The sequence below is a fragment of the Hyaloscypha bicolor genome (assembly GCF_002865645.1).
Source record: "Hyaloscypha bicolor E unplaced genomic scaffold K444scaffold_125, whole genome shotgun sequence".
Taxonomy (NCBI): domain Eukaryota; kingdom Fungi; phylum Ascomycota; class Leotiomycetes; order Helotiales; family Hyaloscyphaceae; genus Hyaloscypha; species Hyaloscypha bicolor.
The window spans coordinates 24,825-41,912 of NW_020194627.1; the positions used below are offsets into that span (position 1 = coordinate 24,825).

At 44.7% G+C, this 17,088-nt stretch overlaps 6 protein-coding genes across 6 annotated transcripts; 3 read left to right on the top strand and 3 right to left on the bottom strand.

Annotated features, from left to right (window-relative positions):
- Window positions 1–499: 499 nt before the first annotated feature.
- Window positions 500–2,273, bottom strand: K444DRAFT_87620 (uncharacterized protein). The gene is made up of 3 exons (XM_024888768.1): window positions 1,631–2,273; window positions 991–1,550; window positions 500–936 (listed from the first exon to the last, which is right to left on the bottom strand). The coding sequence occupies exons 1-3, from the start codon at window positions 1,869–1,871 to the stop codon at window positions 631–633; spliced, it is 1,107 nt and encodes a 368-aa protein (XP_024732291.1). The 5' UTR covers window positions 1,872–2,273; the 3' UTR covers window positions 500–630.
- On the top strand, window positions 1,749–2,556 carry K444DRAFT_87630 (uncharacterized protein). The gene has a single exon (XM_024888769.1). It carries the CDS (start codon window positions 2,024–2,026, stop codon window positions 2,435–2,437), a length of 414 nt encoding a protein of 137 aa, XP_024732292.1. The 5' UTR covers window positions 1,749–2,023; the 3' UTR covers window positions 2,438–2,556.
- Window positions 2,557–2,676: 120 nt separating this feature from the next.
- On the bottom strand, window positions 2,677–3,749 carry K444DRAFT_633536 (uncharacterized protein; the record flags this gene model as incomplete). The annotated part of the gene is made up of 3 exons (XM_024883625.1): window positions 2,677–2,841; window positions 2,893–3,464; window positions 3,533–3,749. The coding sequence occupies 3 exons, from the start codon at window positions 3,747–3,749 to the stop codon at window positions 2,677–2,679; spliced, it is 954 nt and encodes a 317-aa protein (XP_024732293.1).
- Window positions 3,750–4,382: 633 nt separating this feature from the next.
- K444DRAFT_617123 (uncharacterized protein) lies at window positions 4,383–5,511 on the top strand. The gene has a single exon (XM_024881052.1). It carries the CDS (start codon window positions 4,472–4,474, stop codon window positions 5,312–5,314), a length of 843 nt encoding a protein of 280 aa, XP_024732294.1. The 5' UTR covers window positions 4,383–4,471; the 3' UTR covers window positions 5,315–5,511.
- A 3,961-nt stretch (window positions 5,512–9,472) lies between these two features.
- K444DRAFT_537639 (kinase-like protein) lies at window positions 9,473–10,565 on the bottom strand (the record flags this gene model as incomplete). Its single annotated transcript, XM_024875479.1, has 3 exons — window positions 9,473–9,901; window positions 9,990–10,214; window positions 10,272–10,565. The coding sequence occupies 3 exons, from the start codon at window positions 10,563–10,565 to the stop codon at window positions 9,473–9,475; spliced, it is 948 nt and encodes a 315-aa protein (XP_024732295.1).
- A 1,132-nt stretch (window positions 10,566–11,697) lies between these two features.
- Window positions 11,698–13,727, top strand: K444DRAFT_596270 (uncharacterized protein). Its single transcript, XM_024878424.1, has 4 exons — window positions 11,698–11,830; window positions 11,877–12,330; window positions 12,499–13,186; window positions 13,238–13,727. Exons 1-4 carry the CDS (start codon window positions 11,754–11,756, stop codon window positions 13,666–13,668), a joined length of 1,650 nt encoding a protein of 549 aa, XP_024732296.1. The 5' UTR covers window positions 11,698–11,753; the 3' UTR covers window positions 13,669–13,727.
- Window positions 13,728–17,088: the final 3,361 nt, after the last annotated feature.

Genomic DNA, 17,088 nt, shown 5'->3' on the forward strand with positions numbered 1-17,088 from the left:
GCTTATTTCTCTACTAATATTAGGACCTTAATAAGCTAGGGGCACGGCGTTCGGCGCCTTCGGCTCCTTACAGGAGCGTATATATACGTATATCTTAAGTACAGGAAGCGTACATATATTCTTGAGGATGTACTTCCTAAGCGATTACAAGTAAGGGATAGAGGAACGTGCATCTTGTCCACCTTTTATACGTATACCGGAGGCTAAAGAATAGCCGAAAAAGAAAGCCTTACTTTATGATAAAATTATAAAAATTAGCTTGCGAAGTGCAGGGGAAGGGGGCTAGAAGAGAATCTAATTCTCAATTGTATAAGCACCCGTTCTAGGGTTTACCCAGAGAGGGTGCTTATATATTCTAATCAGAGTTAGCCTCCTGTCACTTCCCCTTTGGGCGTACACCCATGTTTTAGGAATGCTATGCGAGCAAAACAGGGATGTTGCAGGGATTGGCAGGGGCACACTGTTTTTGTATCTATACAGAGAATCGGCATTGCCGATCCCGAAAAGTACTAGCGCTCCAGATTTTCGGTCCTTCATCCCCCTCCCTGCTCCAGGACCATCCAACCTCATATAGACCATTTTCTTGTATTGATATTATAACGATGCTCTTTAATGAAACAATGAATCCGTTCAATATACGTAGTACTGATCTTCCTCTTCCTCATCTTCGGAATCTTCGAAATCGTCGTATTCTTCGTCAGAGTCTTCGTCGGAGTCCTCGTATTCGCCCGATCCTTCAGCTTCTTCACTAGAGTCTTCTTCGTCAGACTCTTCTTCGCTCATACGGTGCACAGTAGCAGGCAAATTGCATGACATATGCTGATTATTAGCCATAGATATCAGATCATCCCACAGGTCATCCCTCTCTGCACGAAACTCCGTTTCGTCTCGCCAATGCGGCACCCATGCCAACCCATAGTCCACGTATAGATAATTCTCAAATCTAATCAGTTCCATGTGCGAATGGTGATTCGGAGGAAGAGCACTTACAGACCGAAGAGCCCGATCAATAAACAGGAAGGCGAAAGTGGCCCAGCTCTTAGTTGATTCCGCATCCGACAAAAATCTCCCGCCTCGAAACTCTACGGTTCCCGAACCATTATGGAGTGTGTTATTAAAATTCCAAAGAACTTTTCGCTCCTCGCCCTGCATATACTTTACCAACTCCGCCGTCGATCTGAAGCTACGGATTCGCCTGCGGCACTCAATCAATCCTTCCTCGTTCTTCAGCCAGCCGAAGTCATTCCATAGCTGGGTGTCCTTCACAGAGCTGTTTGGAATACAGTATTTGTTGTTCCTTCGAAATTCAGGAAGAATAGTGAGAATATGATCCTCATGAATGATCGTGGCAAGGGCGATTTGCTTGAGCTCCCCCAACGTGAAGCTCCGGGTCGAGGGAGCAACATGTATATGACTTCCACACGACAGGTTCGAGTCCGTTAGGTCAGAGCTAAGCCAGAAAAGATCCTCCATCGCTGTCCAGAATGCGTCAATTTCCACCTCCCAGCACGATGATACTTCGAATTTACGCGACACAGCCTCAAGCGCAACTGTAACGGGTGTATTAGCCGTCTGGCTCTTGACAAGAGAAGCAGTTAACCTCGCTGGAATGAGATATAGACAGTCGTACCCTCGTGATCCTCTGCTTTTAGAGATCCATCTCTTGTAATGTACCAAACGTTGTAGTTGGTGCCCTTTCTCCTGTTTCCTCTATTCCAATCGGCTCTGATATCGTAACATCCGGCGAGCCTCCGAGCAAGCGCCTCGTAATGCTGAACGTCATGTGAGCGATATTTTCTTGGCTGAACTACCGCTTCAATCTCGATTCCAAAACTAAGAGGAGGATCGCAACGTCCAGCGGTATTGACCATCTCGGAAATGTTCCACGGGTTTTGACACGTCCTAATCGGGAAGGAACGGCTGGGTCATATAATCGACTTTAAGGGTCACAGTAGTCAATACTCTAAAGTGATCCCGGCGCACAAATCCTCAGGTGGCGCGGGACGCGATTCCTTGCTTCGTCATGGTACACAAACTGCCTGACGCCTCAAAGCCTTGCATCGCAGACTTTGGTGGTGTGGCATCTGTCTATGTCCCAGAGCAAGAGAGAATGAGGCGAGGTGGCTTGAATTGTATACTTCCATTCGATGAAAATCCGTGTTCATTCACCTTCCATACCCTGCCTGGCACCTGGGCGGACCATGAGAAAAATTGCCAGCGATGTATATTCAGCCTCGAGGCTCCGCATGGCGTCAGGCTGTATCTTTTGAGTCATCAGCACCTGGCATCTGGTTCTAAATCATGTATGGCCATATCCGGATCACTGAGTGATTGTGGTGCAGAAGGCGTTGTTCGGTATTCTGCAAGTTCGAAACTTGAGAGCTTAACAGGGCGTATTCGCAAATTACGCCGTCACGGACAGCTGGGCTTGCATTAGCCCGCCGTTTGGGCAAGTATCCCGGGCGTTGCGCCCCATGAGGCGACCATTCAGGTTGACCACCTCTTGATATCCCTCACGGTGTGGTCACAAATGCACGAACATGATAGTCGATGTCCAGTACTCCGTATACTAGTCTTGATTCGTTCACTTGGCCACACCCACACCACGCTCCGCCTGAAACCTTTCAAATCAGCGGCAAACAGCACCGCATTCGACCGCGGACTTTGGGCCGACCTTCACGCCCAGGGCTCCTTCTCACTCATCATCTTGAAGCTACTTGGCAGATGTTCATCAATTTTCAGAAGCTTTGCACTGCTCCTCAATTTCGTCCAGAACCGGGCTACTTCTGCAGCCTTTCCATTGTGAGAGACACAATATGGCCCTGGAGAGTTTACAAGATTCTGCACCACTTGTTAGCTATGCACTGCTTTTGATTTCATGTGCTGCCTTACTTCTTGCAGTGCCATGGCAATGAACGTGACGGCAAAAGAAAGCCAAGCCAGCGTCCTCAAATGCCCTCGCATATGCCGGCCGCCCCGAAACTCAACCGTATAGGTTGGTGGATACCCAGCGGTTGGTCCTCGTGCCAAATTCTGGAAATTCCAAAGCGTTCTTCTACTCTTCACGTCTTGTCCACTTCCTTGCATATATACGACCAACTGACTAAAGTCTGCGCATGCCTTGATGTCGTTTGAGATCAGCCGCAAGGCGGCAGGGGTGCGCTGTTCGAACAATTCCCTCATTCTGCCCGGTCGTTTTGAGTTGCGTACACAATATGGATTATCTCGCCGTGCTGTAGGTAGGAGAGAAAAGACATATGGCTCATAGATACACGCCGCAAAAGCGATTCGTTTGGCATCATCGAGACTGAAGTTCGCACCCAGAGATCCGATGTGAATGTGGGTCCCGGCTGATGGGTTCATCTGAACTTTGAACACAATCCTCAAAGACTCCCAGAACAATTTGATTTGATCTGCGTAGTCTCCATTTAGCGTCATTTTTGGCGAGACGGCTTCCAAGCTCACTGGGAAGGTTGTTAGTACCATTTTCAAAGAGCTTCCACTTTGAGAACTCATGGAATGCTCTACTTACCTTGTGGCTCCACAGCGTGAAGGGATGCATCAGTTGTGATGAACCATTTATCATAGTGATCGGGTCGGTCAACTGATGCTGCAAGACCTCGGTTCTCCAAGGCTTTTTGAAGTCTGTCGTAATACTGCTGGGGCCTCCAACCCTCCCTTACTTTCCAGGGCTCGCCAACAACCTCGATCTCGACCCCGAAACTAAGCCGCCTCAGGGGGGTAGACATGATGCAAAACCACCTCTAGAAGTGCAAATATAGAAAGAAAATGTATTTGAAGATGGTGGGCCTGAACCTCTCCCTATACTCACAAGGTCGAGGAGAAGATTGTGATTGCCGTCCCAGCCATTAGATATCAGGCAAATGAGGACGTGAGACCAACGCTAACAGTACTTGATCGCCTCATGAACTTGCGCCCAAGCAAGGCCAACCCTTCATTCGTGTTGCAGGACGGCAGAAGCTTGGAAGGACTCTCATTTCAAGACACCGTCCATGAGCTGGACGGGTCGACTTGGTTGTCCGCAAACGAACAAATCACATATCCCGGACGAGCTGCAACAGCTGTGAATAGGCGAATAGAGTACGGACCAAATCACAAAATCGAAACTCCGTTGAAATTCTCATCAAGACCTCAAAAGCTGGGCGTTGGTTGTTTCACATGAGACCACTGGTCTTCGTGTGCAACTGCAGCTCATGTGCAGAAATTCGGGCGCAGCATGCAGCTAGTTGTTAGCTCCGTCACCTCCCCGAGGCTGTGTGCAAAGGCACCCTGCAAACACTGCGTGGCAAGCCAAACGTCCACCCATTCTAGGCTCCAGCTGCTCCACGCAAGACTCACACTACAGGGCGCAATGACAATGGGAGTTTGGCAACTTTTGATAAAGCTCGCAACCGTGTCGTCTTTCGAAAATACTAACATTTCGCAAACCTCACTACAGCAAGAAAACACGATGTTTTCCAAGCCATCGGGAAATGGCCAGACGATGTATTTTGCATATGGTAGTAATCTCCAAATGAAGCAGATGGCGAAACGCTGTCCAGAGAGCCGCTTGATCGGTTCCGCGACACTTCACAGTTATCGATGGCAGATCAACGAGCGGGGTTATGCCAACGTTGTTGCAGATAGTCAAAGTTCTGTCGAAGGAATCTGTTATCTCCTCAGCGACAAAGATGAGGCCAGATTGGACCGCAGTGAAGGTGTTCATACGGGGGCATACGAGAAAGAAGAGCTTCATGTAGAGCTAGTGTGCGCACCGGTAGCTTTTGTGGGCCGAGACGTCGAGCAGATTGTAAATGATGGGAGCCTCGATACACTTTGCAGAAACGCCGAAGAACAGCACAGATGGGGCGACAACCATCGGAGATCGAGTTCGGTACCAGTCGAAAGAAGATCCAGGACAATATTGGACGGGCCTAGGAAACAGGGCGAGTTTGCGAAAGCCTTGGTGTATTTGAGCACGTCGTATACGAGGGATGGTCCGCCTCGAGACGAGTACATTGACCGCATGAACTTGGGCCTGATTGATGCACTTGCATTAGGTGTATCGCGACGCTTCGTCAACAACACGATCAAGCCACGGATCAGCATAAAGCCCAAGCAAAGGCCCAGAGGAAAGGGCACGATAGCTGCCAGATCCAAACAACCCAAGGCAACCCAAGAATCGGAGAGAAGACTGACTCGTGGACGGAGGACTCATCCGGCATCACGAGTTGACGTGATCCACGGAGATGGGTATGATTTGTCGTATGTTTCAGGGCCTGTTTCGCAGGAACGCATGTCTTTTGAATACTAGTAATTATCAATATCCAATACTGGCACTCAATACTCGTTATTCAACGTTAGTATCCGTACAAATTAGTGGTGTTTCGTAAGATACATAACTATTATAATTACGGAGGTTTCAGCATTATAGCCACTAACTTATTTAGCCTCTATTTTTAGCCTCACTAATCCCCCACTTGTTCTTTCCTAATAATTAGTAAGTAGTGCCTATAATTATAAAGTATTATAGCTAAATATTTATTTTTATTAAGAGGCTAAAGTAATTAATTTATTAATTACTTTATTATACCTTTATTATGCCTTTATTATAAAAAAGATATTATAATATTATATAATAATTTAATTATAATTAAGTCGCGACTCTTTAAAGAAGCTTATAAATATAAATAAAATAAGTATTTAAATACTAGTAATTAAATATATAAGAAATATATTTGATTTTAGTATTTAAAGATTATAAAATAAGTACTTAGTATTTTAAAATAAGTATATAGCAGAAACTCGATATAATAATATTAATTTTAGTATTCTTTTCTAATAATATATTATAGTATTATTATATTAAGAATTATATATACTTATATAAAAATAACAAAAGTTAAAAATAATATATTAAGAAACCCTTTAGTAATAGCTTTTTAATGCTTTTTAAGCTAATAAGGGCTTATAAAATAATAAGATTAATAATTTATAACTTCGAGTTACCGGAATTTGAGAAATAAAAGGCCTTATAAAAAAGTGAAATTAATTTATTAAGTTTAATAATTTAAATAATATTATATTAAAAGAATAATCTCCGAATTATAAATTCTTATAATAATAATTATAAGCCTAGGGCCAAAAAATAATAAGGCTTTATAACTATATTATATTATTAAAAATATTACTAAATCGAGACTTATTATATCGAGTTTTTATTATATAATTAATAAATGAAATTTTATAAAGAAATTTAAATAGTTAATTAAATAATAAAACTAATTCAAGAAATATTTAATGTAATATAAATATAAAAAGAAGATTTTTTTAAAAAAAAGTAAAGAAGTATTTTCTTTATAACTATTTATATTAGTTTTAATTTATATTATAAAAAAAGTATAAAGTATATTATAATATATATAGGATCGCATATAACTAAAAGATATATAATAAACCTCGAATATTATAGGTATTAATGAGGGAGATTAATTAGGGAGATTAATAGCCCTTTAATATTATAATTATATTATTATTTATATTATAGGCTTTAGGCTTATAAATTACTAGATATATATATATATATTATTAGAAGCTTCTATTTAGAGAAGGCTTCCCTGAACCTTATAAAAGAAATAGAGATTAGTTTTATACTGAATTTAATACTATAGTTTTATAACTTACTAATAAATACCTTATATATATTTTTAAAAAGTATTTATTTTAAATTTCTTAAGAATTTAAGCTTATTTAAGTAGCTTTTAGAGTCTTAATTAATTAATACTAATATATAACTAATATACTTAATAATTACAAGACACGAAATATAAGTCGAATTCTATTAAATTCCCTTAAACAGTGGTCTAACTAGTATAGTGGGGAATCAGGGGACGGTCACGTGGCTGGGTCAAGTGCTCTCGGCTGTCCACTACCCACATATATAGCTCTCTCCCCTCTCTTCTTCTCTCCTTCTCACGATTATAGTATCCTGAGTACTCGAGTTCTCAATATATATTTTAGTGTCCCCACGTGCCCCTCTTCACTAGTAGCCCAATTAGTGGACAACTAGTGATATAACTACTATCTTAACTAATTTCTCATAAGACATGTTTCGGGAGTTTATATTTTTTATAAGACAGCCTAAAAATAGCAAAAATCGAGAGAAGGGGAAGAGTGCTCTCCATTCTCATAGGCTATTCTGGGAGTACTGGGGCAACTTCAGGGTGAATAGCCATGATGCTTTTGCTTCCACATAGAGAACAAGCGTAAATCTCACACGTGATTATTTGGAGGTTGGGGTTTGCTCACTTTGTCGCAATCCGCGTCTGATTGGTGCATAAGCATGTCGGACTTCAACCCGAGAATCTTCATCCATCTCACTTTTGCAATAAGGAAGCACCTCCACAAATCAGTATCTCTCCTATTTCTGGTTAGCCCGCCCATGGGCGAAGCTCTGTAGCATTCGTTCAAACGTCCCTTCTACGCGGGGTTCCAGTTGGTCGAGGCCACAGACCAACTCAAATCCTCTCCTTGCCGCCCCTTATGCGCTTACAATCCCCTTGGCCGTTTTTGCTGTACTGCTCGAAATTCTCCCTCCCCTGCTCATTCCATTACACATATAGCTTCATAATGATCTCATTCTATCTTTAAGAAACGAGCTTAGCCAGGATTGAGATTAGAGTCCAGCTTTCGTGGTAGTATGGGATGATGAGGACGGGTTGCAACATTTTCGGCAGGCTTCTTGATAGGGGCTTTCCTAGCGTCTACTATCGTAGCCATCGTAGTTTTGGAAGGGATTGAGCTTCTCCCCTCCATGGTTTGCATAAGGCGTACTTAACCTCTCCGGAGTTGGAGTTGCCTTTTCTCGGGGCTTTCTCACGGGATCCGGGCCTGCACCAACACCGGGAAAATCTTTGAAAATATCTCCATCCCGGCGGAATAACTCGCGGAATACGGACTCCGAGTCACTGAATCTGAAAACGAAACGAGCTGGACCAGGCTCGCCGGATATGTAGCCTCCATCGCTTACGCCAGGGGCAGCGCTGGGCTTGTCACGTTGCGTGACGTAGCTTCCTCTCGGTGCTGGAGGCTCGTCGCCAGCACCAGGTGTGTTGGGCATGAAGCCTTTCCGATTCGTAGCACTCGAGCTGCGTTCGACTTTGCCGTTGCGTTCGCGTTTCTCGCGCTCGTGTTTCTCGCGACGACGGCGACGGCGTTCCAGGGCTTCTTCCTCGTCATGGGCAGCTGGGATAATTAGCACTTGGTACGTTCGATTAAGGGGCAAGACAAACCTCTGATTTGCTGAGTGGCTTCTGCATAGGCTTGAACTTCCTCTCTGGATAGAACTCTCCAGACGATAACGAAGTCTTCTCTAGCTTCAAAGCGCTCCTTGCCAAGTTCTAATGCTTCGGGGTTTACTAGCTTTCGACTGATCTTCGTCCACCGAGCGTCGGGAGGAATACCGTCGTTCTTGGCGTCCTTGAGGGGAGCAACGCCTTCTCGGATTGGTTCTGGCGGTTCAGGGAACTTCTCACGGGGAGGACGAAGGATGCCTTTGGGTTTTCTGAGTGGTTCATTTTCTGGAGGAGGAACAATGACTAAAGGGACCTTGGCTGTTGGATCACGAGGCTCTGCGCCAGCGCCCTGCACAATATCCGTCCATCTATGAATTTCTCGTAAATTTGAATCTCTTCTCTCGTCTCGTTCCGTGGCTTTTGGTCTGCGGCCTGTTGTATGTTCTTGCCCTATATTATCTTGTACCGTGCCCTCCGGATGACCGTGGTAGACTTCATCCTTCTCGAGCAGGGAAGATTCGTTGGAATTTTGCAAACTATTCTTCCCCAAATTAGGCCCTCCAGCTGGCCTAAAGTCACTATTCAAATAATTTGTAGCCTCATCGTTGCGGATTGGTGATGTGAGGCCGGGCGAAATCCCACGGGGAGTACCGGGAGTCGTCGCTTTATATGTGCGAATTGTTGGTGGTGGTGTGAGGCCGGACGACATCCCACGGGGATTACGAGGAGCGACGTCCACGGGCTTGTCACTTGCTGCAACAGCGCCAACTTCACCTATGTTGTTTCGAGGATGATTGGGTTTCACAGTCTGGGATGTTTCGCTTGCAGATTGATATGATTTGAGTCCAGCATGAGATACAGTGTTGTAATCGTCACCAGAGATTGTGAGCTGTTCAAGTCCGGATAATTCTTGTAGCGTATCCTCATCCGGAGTTTTCTTAGCAGTGCCTACAAGAGCATGATCAGCTAGAGGTACTAAAACGTTGCCAATATGGAAATAAAAGAGCTTGATTCGACGCTTTCACATGCGCAGAATTCGACAGCAACAAACAAGTGTCACCTAGAGTCCACAATACTTTGAAGCCTACAGCACAGGTAGGGAAGTCTCAATAGATTGACTCATTATAAGCTCCAGCAGGCAAACAAAGAACATATACCAGACTCTTCGAACAGTAACATTAAAAAGGGTTGAAAAACTTACTGGAAAGAATCCATTCATGTTGCAGTGCTTGCGACGCTGACGGCCTATCCTTTGGCTCCGTGACGAGAAGGTACCGAAGGAATTTTGAGCCCGTACTCTTTATACCACAGTCGAACAGGGGATCAACTGGAAAAAGAGACTTGTCTTGACAGTATTGTACCAAGGCTGGGATGGTAAATGGAACACTCCCAGAGACCAGCCGATATGCAATGCAGCCCACAGCCCAAATATCAATTGCGTCGGTGTAATCGGAGCTCCCATCTGGGGAATAGAGCATTTCGGGGGCCATATATGACTGTGTGCCTGCTTTCGTGTGATATGCCGTGGTATCCGTCAACTTCTTGCTCAATCCGAAGTCTGCTAGCTTCACCCACCACATCGGTGGGCCGTGAACGACCAAGACGTTCTAGAAGACACAAGACATTAGCTCCTCAGTTTCAGGCAAAAGAAAGAAACTAAGCCAAAGAAGTTTTGGTATAACAGTAAGAGCTGACCTGCGGCTTCAAATCTCGGTGCGCAAACATTTGCCCGTGCATAATCTCTAGTCCTGAAAGTATCTGCTCGATTATGCTCTGAGCCTCGCCCTCCGATATCTTTCCTGAATGTGCCGTGATATTTTTCTCGAGATCCCCCAGAGGAACGTATTCCATTGCAAGGAAAATATCGGATTTGTCCTTAAACCAACCAAAGAAGTCAATAAAGACTGCAGCTTCTCGAGACTATATATATGTAAATAATTAGTCAGAGCCTGGTGGAGGGGACAAGGCGGCTTTTACCTTTGGCTTGGAAAACTCCAGAAGAGCCTTTAATTCTTTTTCGCACTCCATATTTGTCAGGTTAGTTCCCATCATCGCGATCCTCTTCACAGCTCTTGCTCTCCCATCCTGCCTGTTCCTTTCCAGACGGACCTCCCCAAAGCCACCGCGTCCTAAAAGACGCTCGACCTGCCATATTGTCGTCTCTGGCCGGCGTCTTATGTTCCTAGCAGGATCAGATACATAATGCGTCTCCTCCACACAATCTTTGTGAACGATTGCGTTGATGTGCCAATGTTCTATGTCGGAGGACATACTCCAGGGTGGGGTGAGGCTAGCCAGGCGCTGACCTTGCCATGTGTTCGAACACCAGATCAGCAATAACAATGAGAGCTCGTAGGCGCGAGGGCTGTGCGGTAGCATAAGCAGGAAGTAGTCCTTCCAGCAAGTTTCATTCTCGACGATCGTGATCCCAGTCGGACGGTGTGTGGGTGTAAGTTCTGCTCCGGATCTTCTTGTGCGCTGCTTCAGCCTCAGCCACAAAAGCTGCAGGGCGCATCCAAACAGGAAAAGCGGCGCTGAATGTATCAAGTTGAGTTGGAAGATTTTAGATGTTATCTTTGCATGATCTCCGTTAAAGCTCTGGTATGTTTAAAATTTACTTCTCCGGATGTTTTTAGGCGATTTTTATTACTAGATACATTATTCACCCTTTCCAAGTCTGATGGGACTTTACTATGATTTGGGACATTGAAACAGAGTGCCGCTTTTTCTGTCCATCACGAGGCTGGCTAGGGGCCACCCGGGAAAACGTAAAACGAACCCCCCATTTGGGGTGTCCATAGCCCACTAACCCAAAGTAGAGGCGCTCGGACAGGAACACCAAAACTTTGGCTTTTTCTTTAACTTAATTTAATTTAATGAGGAATTGATATAATTTAATACTTGTTTTATTTCCTCATAGCGCTAATTAATAGCTATTTAAATATAAGCTTTTTATAAAATTTGGATTAGTAATGGCTCTTTAAATTGAAGAAGTTAAAAATTTCATATTTTCTAGCCTGAAGGTAAGCTTAAAAAAGCCTAGAAATTTAGCAAATAAGTCCCTAAAACCAAATATAGAAGCCCTATAAGTCCCTAATTTATAGGGCCTTATAAGGCTTAAAAACTAGAACTTAATTAATTAGTATATAAACTCCCTTAAATTAAAATACCAAGGAATGTTTTTATTATAAGTTAAGAAGCACGTAATTATAATATGAGAGTTATAATATAGTAGCTTATACTTATATTAAAATATTTAACTTGAGATTTTTAAAGAGCGTAGATAGCCAATTACAAGTCGCCAACACCCCTGCCCCAAAAGACAAGGTCGTTTTACTTTTCCCCCTAACCCCCTGCAAAGGCCTTGACACCGAGGCGCTGAATGCGCGGTCCGATTTTGGTGCCAAAACACTGCCCTCTCTCCAGACGTAACGACTTCCTCCTTTCCAAGAACCATCCATGGAAGGTCGAGCACGAATAATCATGGATGTTGGCAATACAATGGCTGCTATAGCCTTCGCTGATCAGTGTCTCAAGTGAGTCGGTACAATCAAGGCGCACAGCGGCGACTGATGCACTCAGATACGGCAACAAGTTTGTGAGCAGGTGCAAGACCTATCTCCATGCCGAGGATGAGGCCAAAGAGCTACTTATCTCTATCGAGAGCAACTGGATCAAGATGGAGACTCAGATGGAGATCCTGAAGAAGGTGGCCCCAAACCTGGATATGAGGCTCCAAGACATGCAATCTCAAGTGCTCTCTCAGCTCGAGGGTAAACTCAAAACAGCAAGTTACATCATCGAACAGTTTAAACCAGACAGATTCTCAAGGGCCAAAGGGGCGAAGGTCAAGCAAGGTGATTGGAACCATGATGCTGGGGAACTAGAAATATTGACCGATGCCTTCTCCCACATGAAGCCGCTCGCAAAGTCCAAGTTCTCTTTGAAGAAGGAGGCACTTCTCGGGATTGTTGATGAAATAGAGAAGTGGCAAGCAAGATACGACCCAAGTTGGATTTTGATCATGCAAATGGCCGTTGGGGGAATTGATGAGGCAAGTCCCAACTTCCCGGAGTACTGATCCCTTGTAGCAATACCTCAAGAGTCCATGGTGCATTCTGCTGGCAGTTTCCTACAGCCCTTGAAACCTTCTACTCCCGAAAATCCTTGGAAAATATGCTGACTCCGATTTCTTGGGAATAAGGCCCTCCAGAAGACACAGGAAGGGCCGGAGTCTGAACAAGTGCCTATCATTGTGGCCGCAAAAGGACTTCGGGATGCAGCACGAGCCAACCAAGATTCAGAATCGAAGGACCAGAAATCAATCTGGATTGAGCCGGATGATATCGAGCTAAATATTCAGAAGATTCGGAACTCAAGCGTCCAGCTCTCGCTCGGCCCGGACGAAAGTATGGTTCTCATCGACACTATGGCCTGTAATCCTGCAGCCAATATCACCAAGACCACGAAGGAAGTTCGAAATCTAGCTCGTGTCTTAGCAGAAGTTGATCCTTCTACATTCGGTTTACTCAAATGTCGAGGTGTGATGCGGACTTCCAAGCCAGGTTCCGTGCACCAACTTCTCGATTTCAAGTTTATTTTCGATGTGCCGCACAAACTCACAAAACCTCAAAGTCTTCGAGCGGTTCTTCTTTCCGAAAACCCTTACCCACTGGATGAAAGACTTGAGCTAGCAAAGAAACTCACTGCCTCGGTTCTCTTTGTTCACACAGTGCAATTCGTTCACAAAAACATTCGACCAGAAACTATCATTATTTTCCAAAACGAATGCTCGGAGATCGGAGCACCATTTCTTTCCGGCTTTGAACAATTCCGTCTCGAGGATGGTGCTACTTTTCTGTCTGGGGATGATCTTTGGCACCACAATCTCTGTAATATACGGCCCTCCCCGAAGAGTCTCAAAACTAACGTCTCTCCTATAGACCGACATCCTTCGCGCCAAGGCATGCAACCAGAAATCGAATATGTCATGCAACACGACATTTATAGTCTTGGCGTTGTTCTTCTCGAGATCGGACTCTGGACTTCATTCGCACTCGAAGATTCTGAGTGTGATTCGAATCTCCCAACTCCAAGCAATATCTTCGATATAACCAAGCTTGATTCTCTATATCCAGTATCAGCTGCAGTAGAAAAGAAACAGAGGCTCGAATATCTCGCTGCCTACGAACTGCCTCCTCGCTTGGGAAGACGGTATGCGGACATCGTACTTCTGTGTCTTCGATGTCTCGATCCCGGAGATGGAATGGGTGATGAGAAATCGTCGAGTGCGTGGACTGACCAAGATGGTGTTGTAATTGGAGTAAGATTCATCGAAAATGTGCTTACGAAAATGCAGGAAATCAGGGTTTAGAGGAAAGATATATCTCACCTTCCAAATACTTATTCCATGCACAATTCTTTCAACTCCGGTTATTACGGAAATGATAATAAATGATACAATGTATCATTGATTAAATTCATACGGGTTTAAAGTGTGTCAAGACAACTTTGTAAACTTTATACTGCATATCGTCCAACCGCCCACAATCACTTGGTTACTCACCTTCGCCTTAACCTCTGCTCAGGTTGCTTAGTCAGGTCCTTGCTCTCCTTCTATTTACCAATTAAGATTCGCTTACTATTTAGCTCTGTTATCTCTACTTGTCATATAATCGACCCTGCTAAATACTCTATCCAAGTCTGAATCGGCTCTGAGAGGTTCAGTTCTTCTAACGAGATCTTGAAGTTTCTGCAGACCTTTAAGCAACAACGAACATGGGCTAGGAAATTGTTGACCCTTTGCTCCATGGTGTCTGGAGTGATTTGTCAAGCTGGTTGAAAATTGAGTAATAGCACACCTGAAGGATATAACGAGCAAACCGCACTCTCCCATCTGGGGCCCATCGCATGGCGAATGCACTCGAGCCATAAGGAGTGGAAAGCCATTGGCTTTGCAATTGCGAGTCGCTCCCCGAAAAAAACAGCCTCAAGCTCGCTGAAGAGTTCCCTGAGATGAAAGCCCTCCGCTGCTAGGATGCCGCCGTCTGGAAAATCCGTTGCTGTTAGCAGGCAAGAGTGCCCGAGAAAGAATTCTCTAGGATCAAAATTGCCAGACCCTTCGGTTTCTATCATTCCATGAAACTGTAATAACTGCCATGCGTCTCCATCTGGTTGAGAAAGTCTCTTCTGAGAAACACGAAACGTCTCCATGATCGAGGGCATCTCGGGGCTGGTCCAAGAAGCGTCTTCTCCGCTGCCGTTGATGCATTGTTTTGTGAGTAATATATATATAAGTAATATTATAAGTAATATATATTAAAGCAATATATATAAATATAGCTTTAGTATAAAAAGAAGAAAAGTATACTTGCTTTAAATAAAGCTTAGAACTCCCAGAATTAGCTCTCTGGCTAGTTACAGGCTGTTCGGAGACGGCTTTTCGTATACAAAGTACCAAACGATGAAGAGCAGATGATATTTATATTCCAGCGAGCAAGGACCAGACAGCGCGAGAGAAACATTCACTTCCCTCAAACCTCGCAACTGGGTTACTTGGCTCTTGAACTATAATTTCCATTCTGCGAATCCCATATTATTGTGCAAATCACTCGCTGTTTTTCTCCTAGCTCCCACCGCTATAAAAGGCTGATCGTGTGCCATTTAGGAGGTCATAGCCGGCTTGCCCACCGAAGAATGACTCGGTTCTTTCACAAGAAGAGGTACGATTACAGGGCAACCATTCCCTCCACCTCTGAACTATGCACATCGCGCAGTTTACTATTCCACCAACATTTTTGTCGAGACTACGTAAGTTCAATTTCAGCAAGCACAATATCCGCACGTGCTTTCGATTTCTGCTGTCGTCAAATCTCCTCCTTTACACTTATGTATTTTCTCTCGTTCTTCACTCCTCTGCACAGCCTAGGTACTCTCTTCGTCTCCAAGTTTTGCTCGCACTAGGAAGCCTGATATACGGTTTAAGCAATCCTTAAGCCTGAGTTTATCACCCTACAAAGCATCCGGCTCTGGGGACGTACGCTGCAAACTTGAGAACGTGTAGATGGATCCCGTGGGCTTTCATACCTGCGCTATGAGTTGGATTATATGCCTTGGAAATAAAAAACAGCGCTTTCGGACTTCGTTTCCGCGCGAGCTTTTGCCGTCGAGACTCTCAAGCTCGAATTCAAGTTTTGATGGGTAATCGAATGTGCTGTATATAGGACTGAATTTTCGCAGGACTCAGATCTTCGAGCACGACGGGACACGGAGACTACAAGCCGAGAGCGAAGGGGCGATGAGTTGAGTTGTTAGTATCGTATCTTTGAATATGTTATTGGTGGGGGGAAAAGAGGCTATGAAAACGCTCTGACTTTAAGCTACTGTAGGACTAGGAAAAATGGGCTCTTCTCCATGTTGAACTGTGGGAACCGGATCCTGATTGTTCATTTCCTCCTTGTTGTTAAGCCTCCCTCCTCTCACCTGTTACCCCTCTCGTTTCACTCTTCTCGGAGTGGCAATTGTGAATTTAACCTTGAGTATGAGGTACATGGATAAGTGCTTGTTATTAATAAATGCCTTTAATGAACATTATCTCTTCCTGCCGTACCAGATATCGGAGCAGCCTTGCCCCTGCAAAATCTACGTCTCATGTAAAATACATGGCAAACCAAAGTCTCGGACTTTTCGTTTCCATTTTCGTTTTCGTATTCTCGGCACCACACTGCCGCGATTGGAACACAGTTGTGCCGCCAGGTAAGGGGTTAACCAGCGCTTCGGGACTATATCCTGGAAATCCGCACCGCTGGAAAAGTGAAAGCAGTCGCTTCCCGCTAGGCTGGGGTGGGAGGAAGACTATACATATCACATCAGTGTGCCCCCTGCCAACCCCTGTGCCACCCCTGTTCTGCCCGCGTAGCATTCCTAAAATAGGGGAATCCGCCCAAGGGCTTTCTTTTTGCGGCTATTCTTAAGCCCCCGGCACGCGCACAAAAGGCGGGTACTGTAAGAGGGCATGTCCCTCTCTTGCCCCCTTGGAATCGCTAAGAAGTATATCCTCAAGGCATGCTAACGTCCTAGCTTTCTCGGGCACGTGAATGCCGCTCTATATATAAATACATTTTAAAATGTAAATGCGCTTTTGCACGTGAATGCAACTCTAAATATAAATACGCCTTTTGTATGGGAATGTATTCTAAATATAAATGTGCTTTGCACGTGAATATACTTTTGTATGCCGCCGCACGCCGAAGGCGCGTGATGGCGTGCCCCTGGCCTATTAAGGTCCTGGTATTAGTATCGATAAGCTTTAGAACTCCCAGAACTAGCACGATGGCTAGTTTCTGTTGTCAAATAGCTCTTGCTAGCACCTCATTCTCAGATAGTTGGTACAGACCTCTTGTTACAGTACAGCACTGTCAGGAGAAGCAGATGGAGGCAGAGACGACTCTATTGGGATTCAAGCCGGAAGCCTTAAATATGGCTGGTTGGCTGACTAGTTCCTTCCTCTCGGGTGGCGTTACTAGTTACCTAACAAGCACCCTGGGCAGCTCCCAAGTAGCGAATGACGTTCAACATCACGTGCGAGACGCACCTCAACCTAGAGATGTATTGAGGTGTAAGTTGCGCTTGAGTGTGCCGAGTCGACACCGCAATAGGAATTGCGGCATTGAGGTGTACAGCCTGCAGGCTCCAGAAGAGGGACGGGGAAGCTCTTGTATACACGAGAGGAAGGCGAGGAAGAGTTGCGGACATCATATCGGTTTATGAGGTTATTTTCTCCGGGAGCAGACAC

What these genes read in the sequence shown, in the direction of transcription:
- K444DRAFT_87620 (XM_024888768.1), bottom strand. Translation starts at nt 1,871, where the DNA reads ATGGTCAATACCGCTGGACGTTGCGATCCTCCTCTTAGTTTTGGAATC. An exon ending in AAAAGCAGAGGATCACGAGG is followed by an intron (nt 1,551 to 1,630) that starts GTACGACTGTCT and finishes CACCCGTTACAG; the next exon opens with TTGCGCTTGAGGCTGTGTCG. An exon ending in TTGATCGGGCTCTTCGGTCT is followed by an intron (nt 937 to 990) that starts GTAAGTGCTCTT and finishes ATTAGATTTGAG; the next exon opens with AATTATCTATACGTGGACTA.
- K444DRAFT_87630 (XM_024888769.1), top strand. Translation starts at nt 2,024, where the DNA reads ATGGTACACAAACTGCCTGACGCCTCAAAGCCTTGCATCGCAGACTTT.
- K444DRAFT_617123 (XM_024881052.1), top strand. Translation starts at nt 4,472, where the DNA reads ATGTTTTCCAAGCCATCGGGAAATGGCCAGACGATGTATTTTGCATAT.
- K444DRAFT_596270 (XM_024878424.1), top strand. Translation starts at nt 11,754, where the DNA reads ATGGAAGGTCGAGCACGAATAATCATGGATGTTGGCAATACAATGGCT. An exon ending in TTCGCTGATCAGTGTCTCAA is followed by an intron (nt 11,831 to 11,876) that starts GTGAGTCGGTAC and finishes TGATGCACTCAG; the next exon opens with ATACGGCAACAAGTTTGTGA. An exon ending in TTTTGATCATGCAAATGGCC is followed by an intron (nt 12,331 to 12,498) that starts GTTGGGGGAATT and finishes CTTGGGAATAAG; the next exon opens with GCCCTCCAGAAGACACAGGA.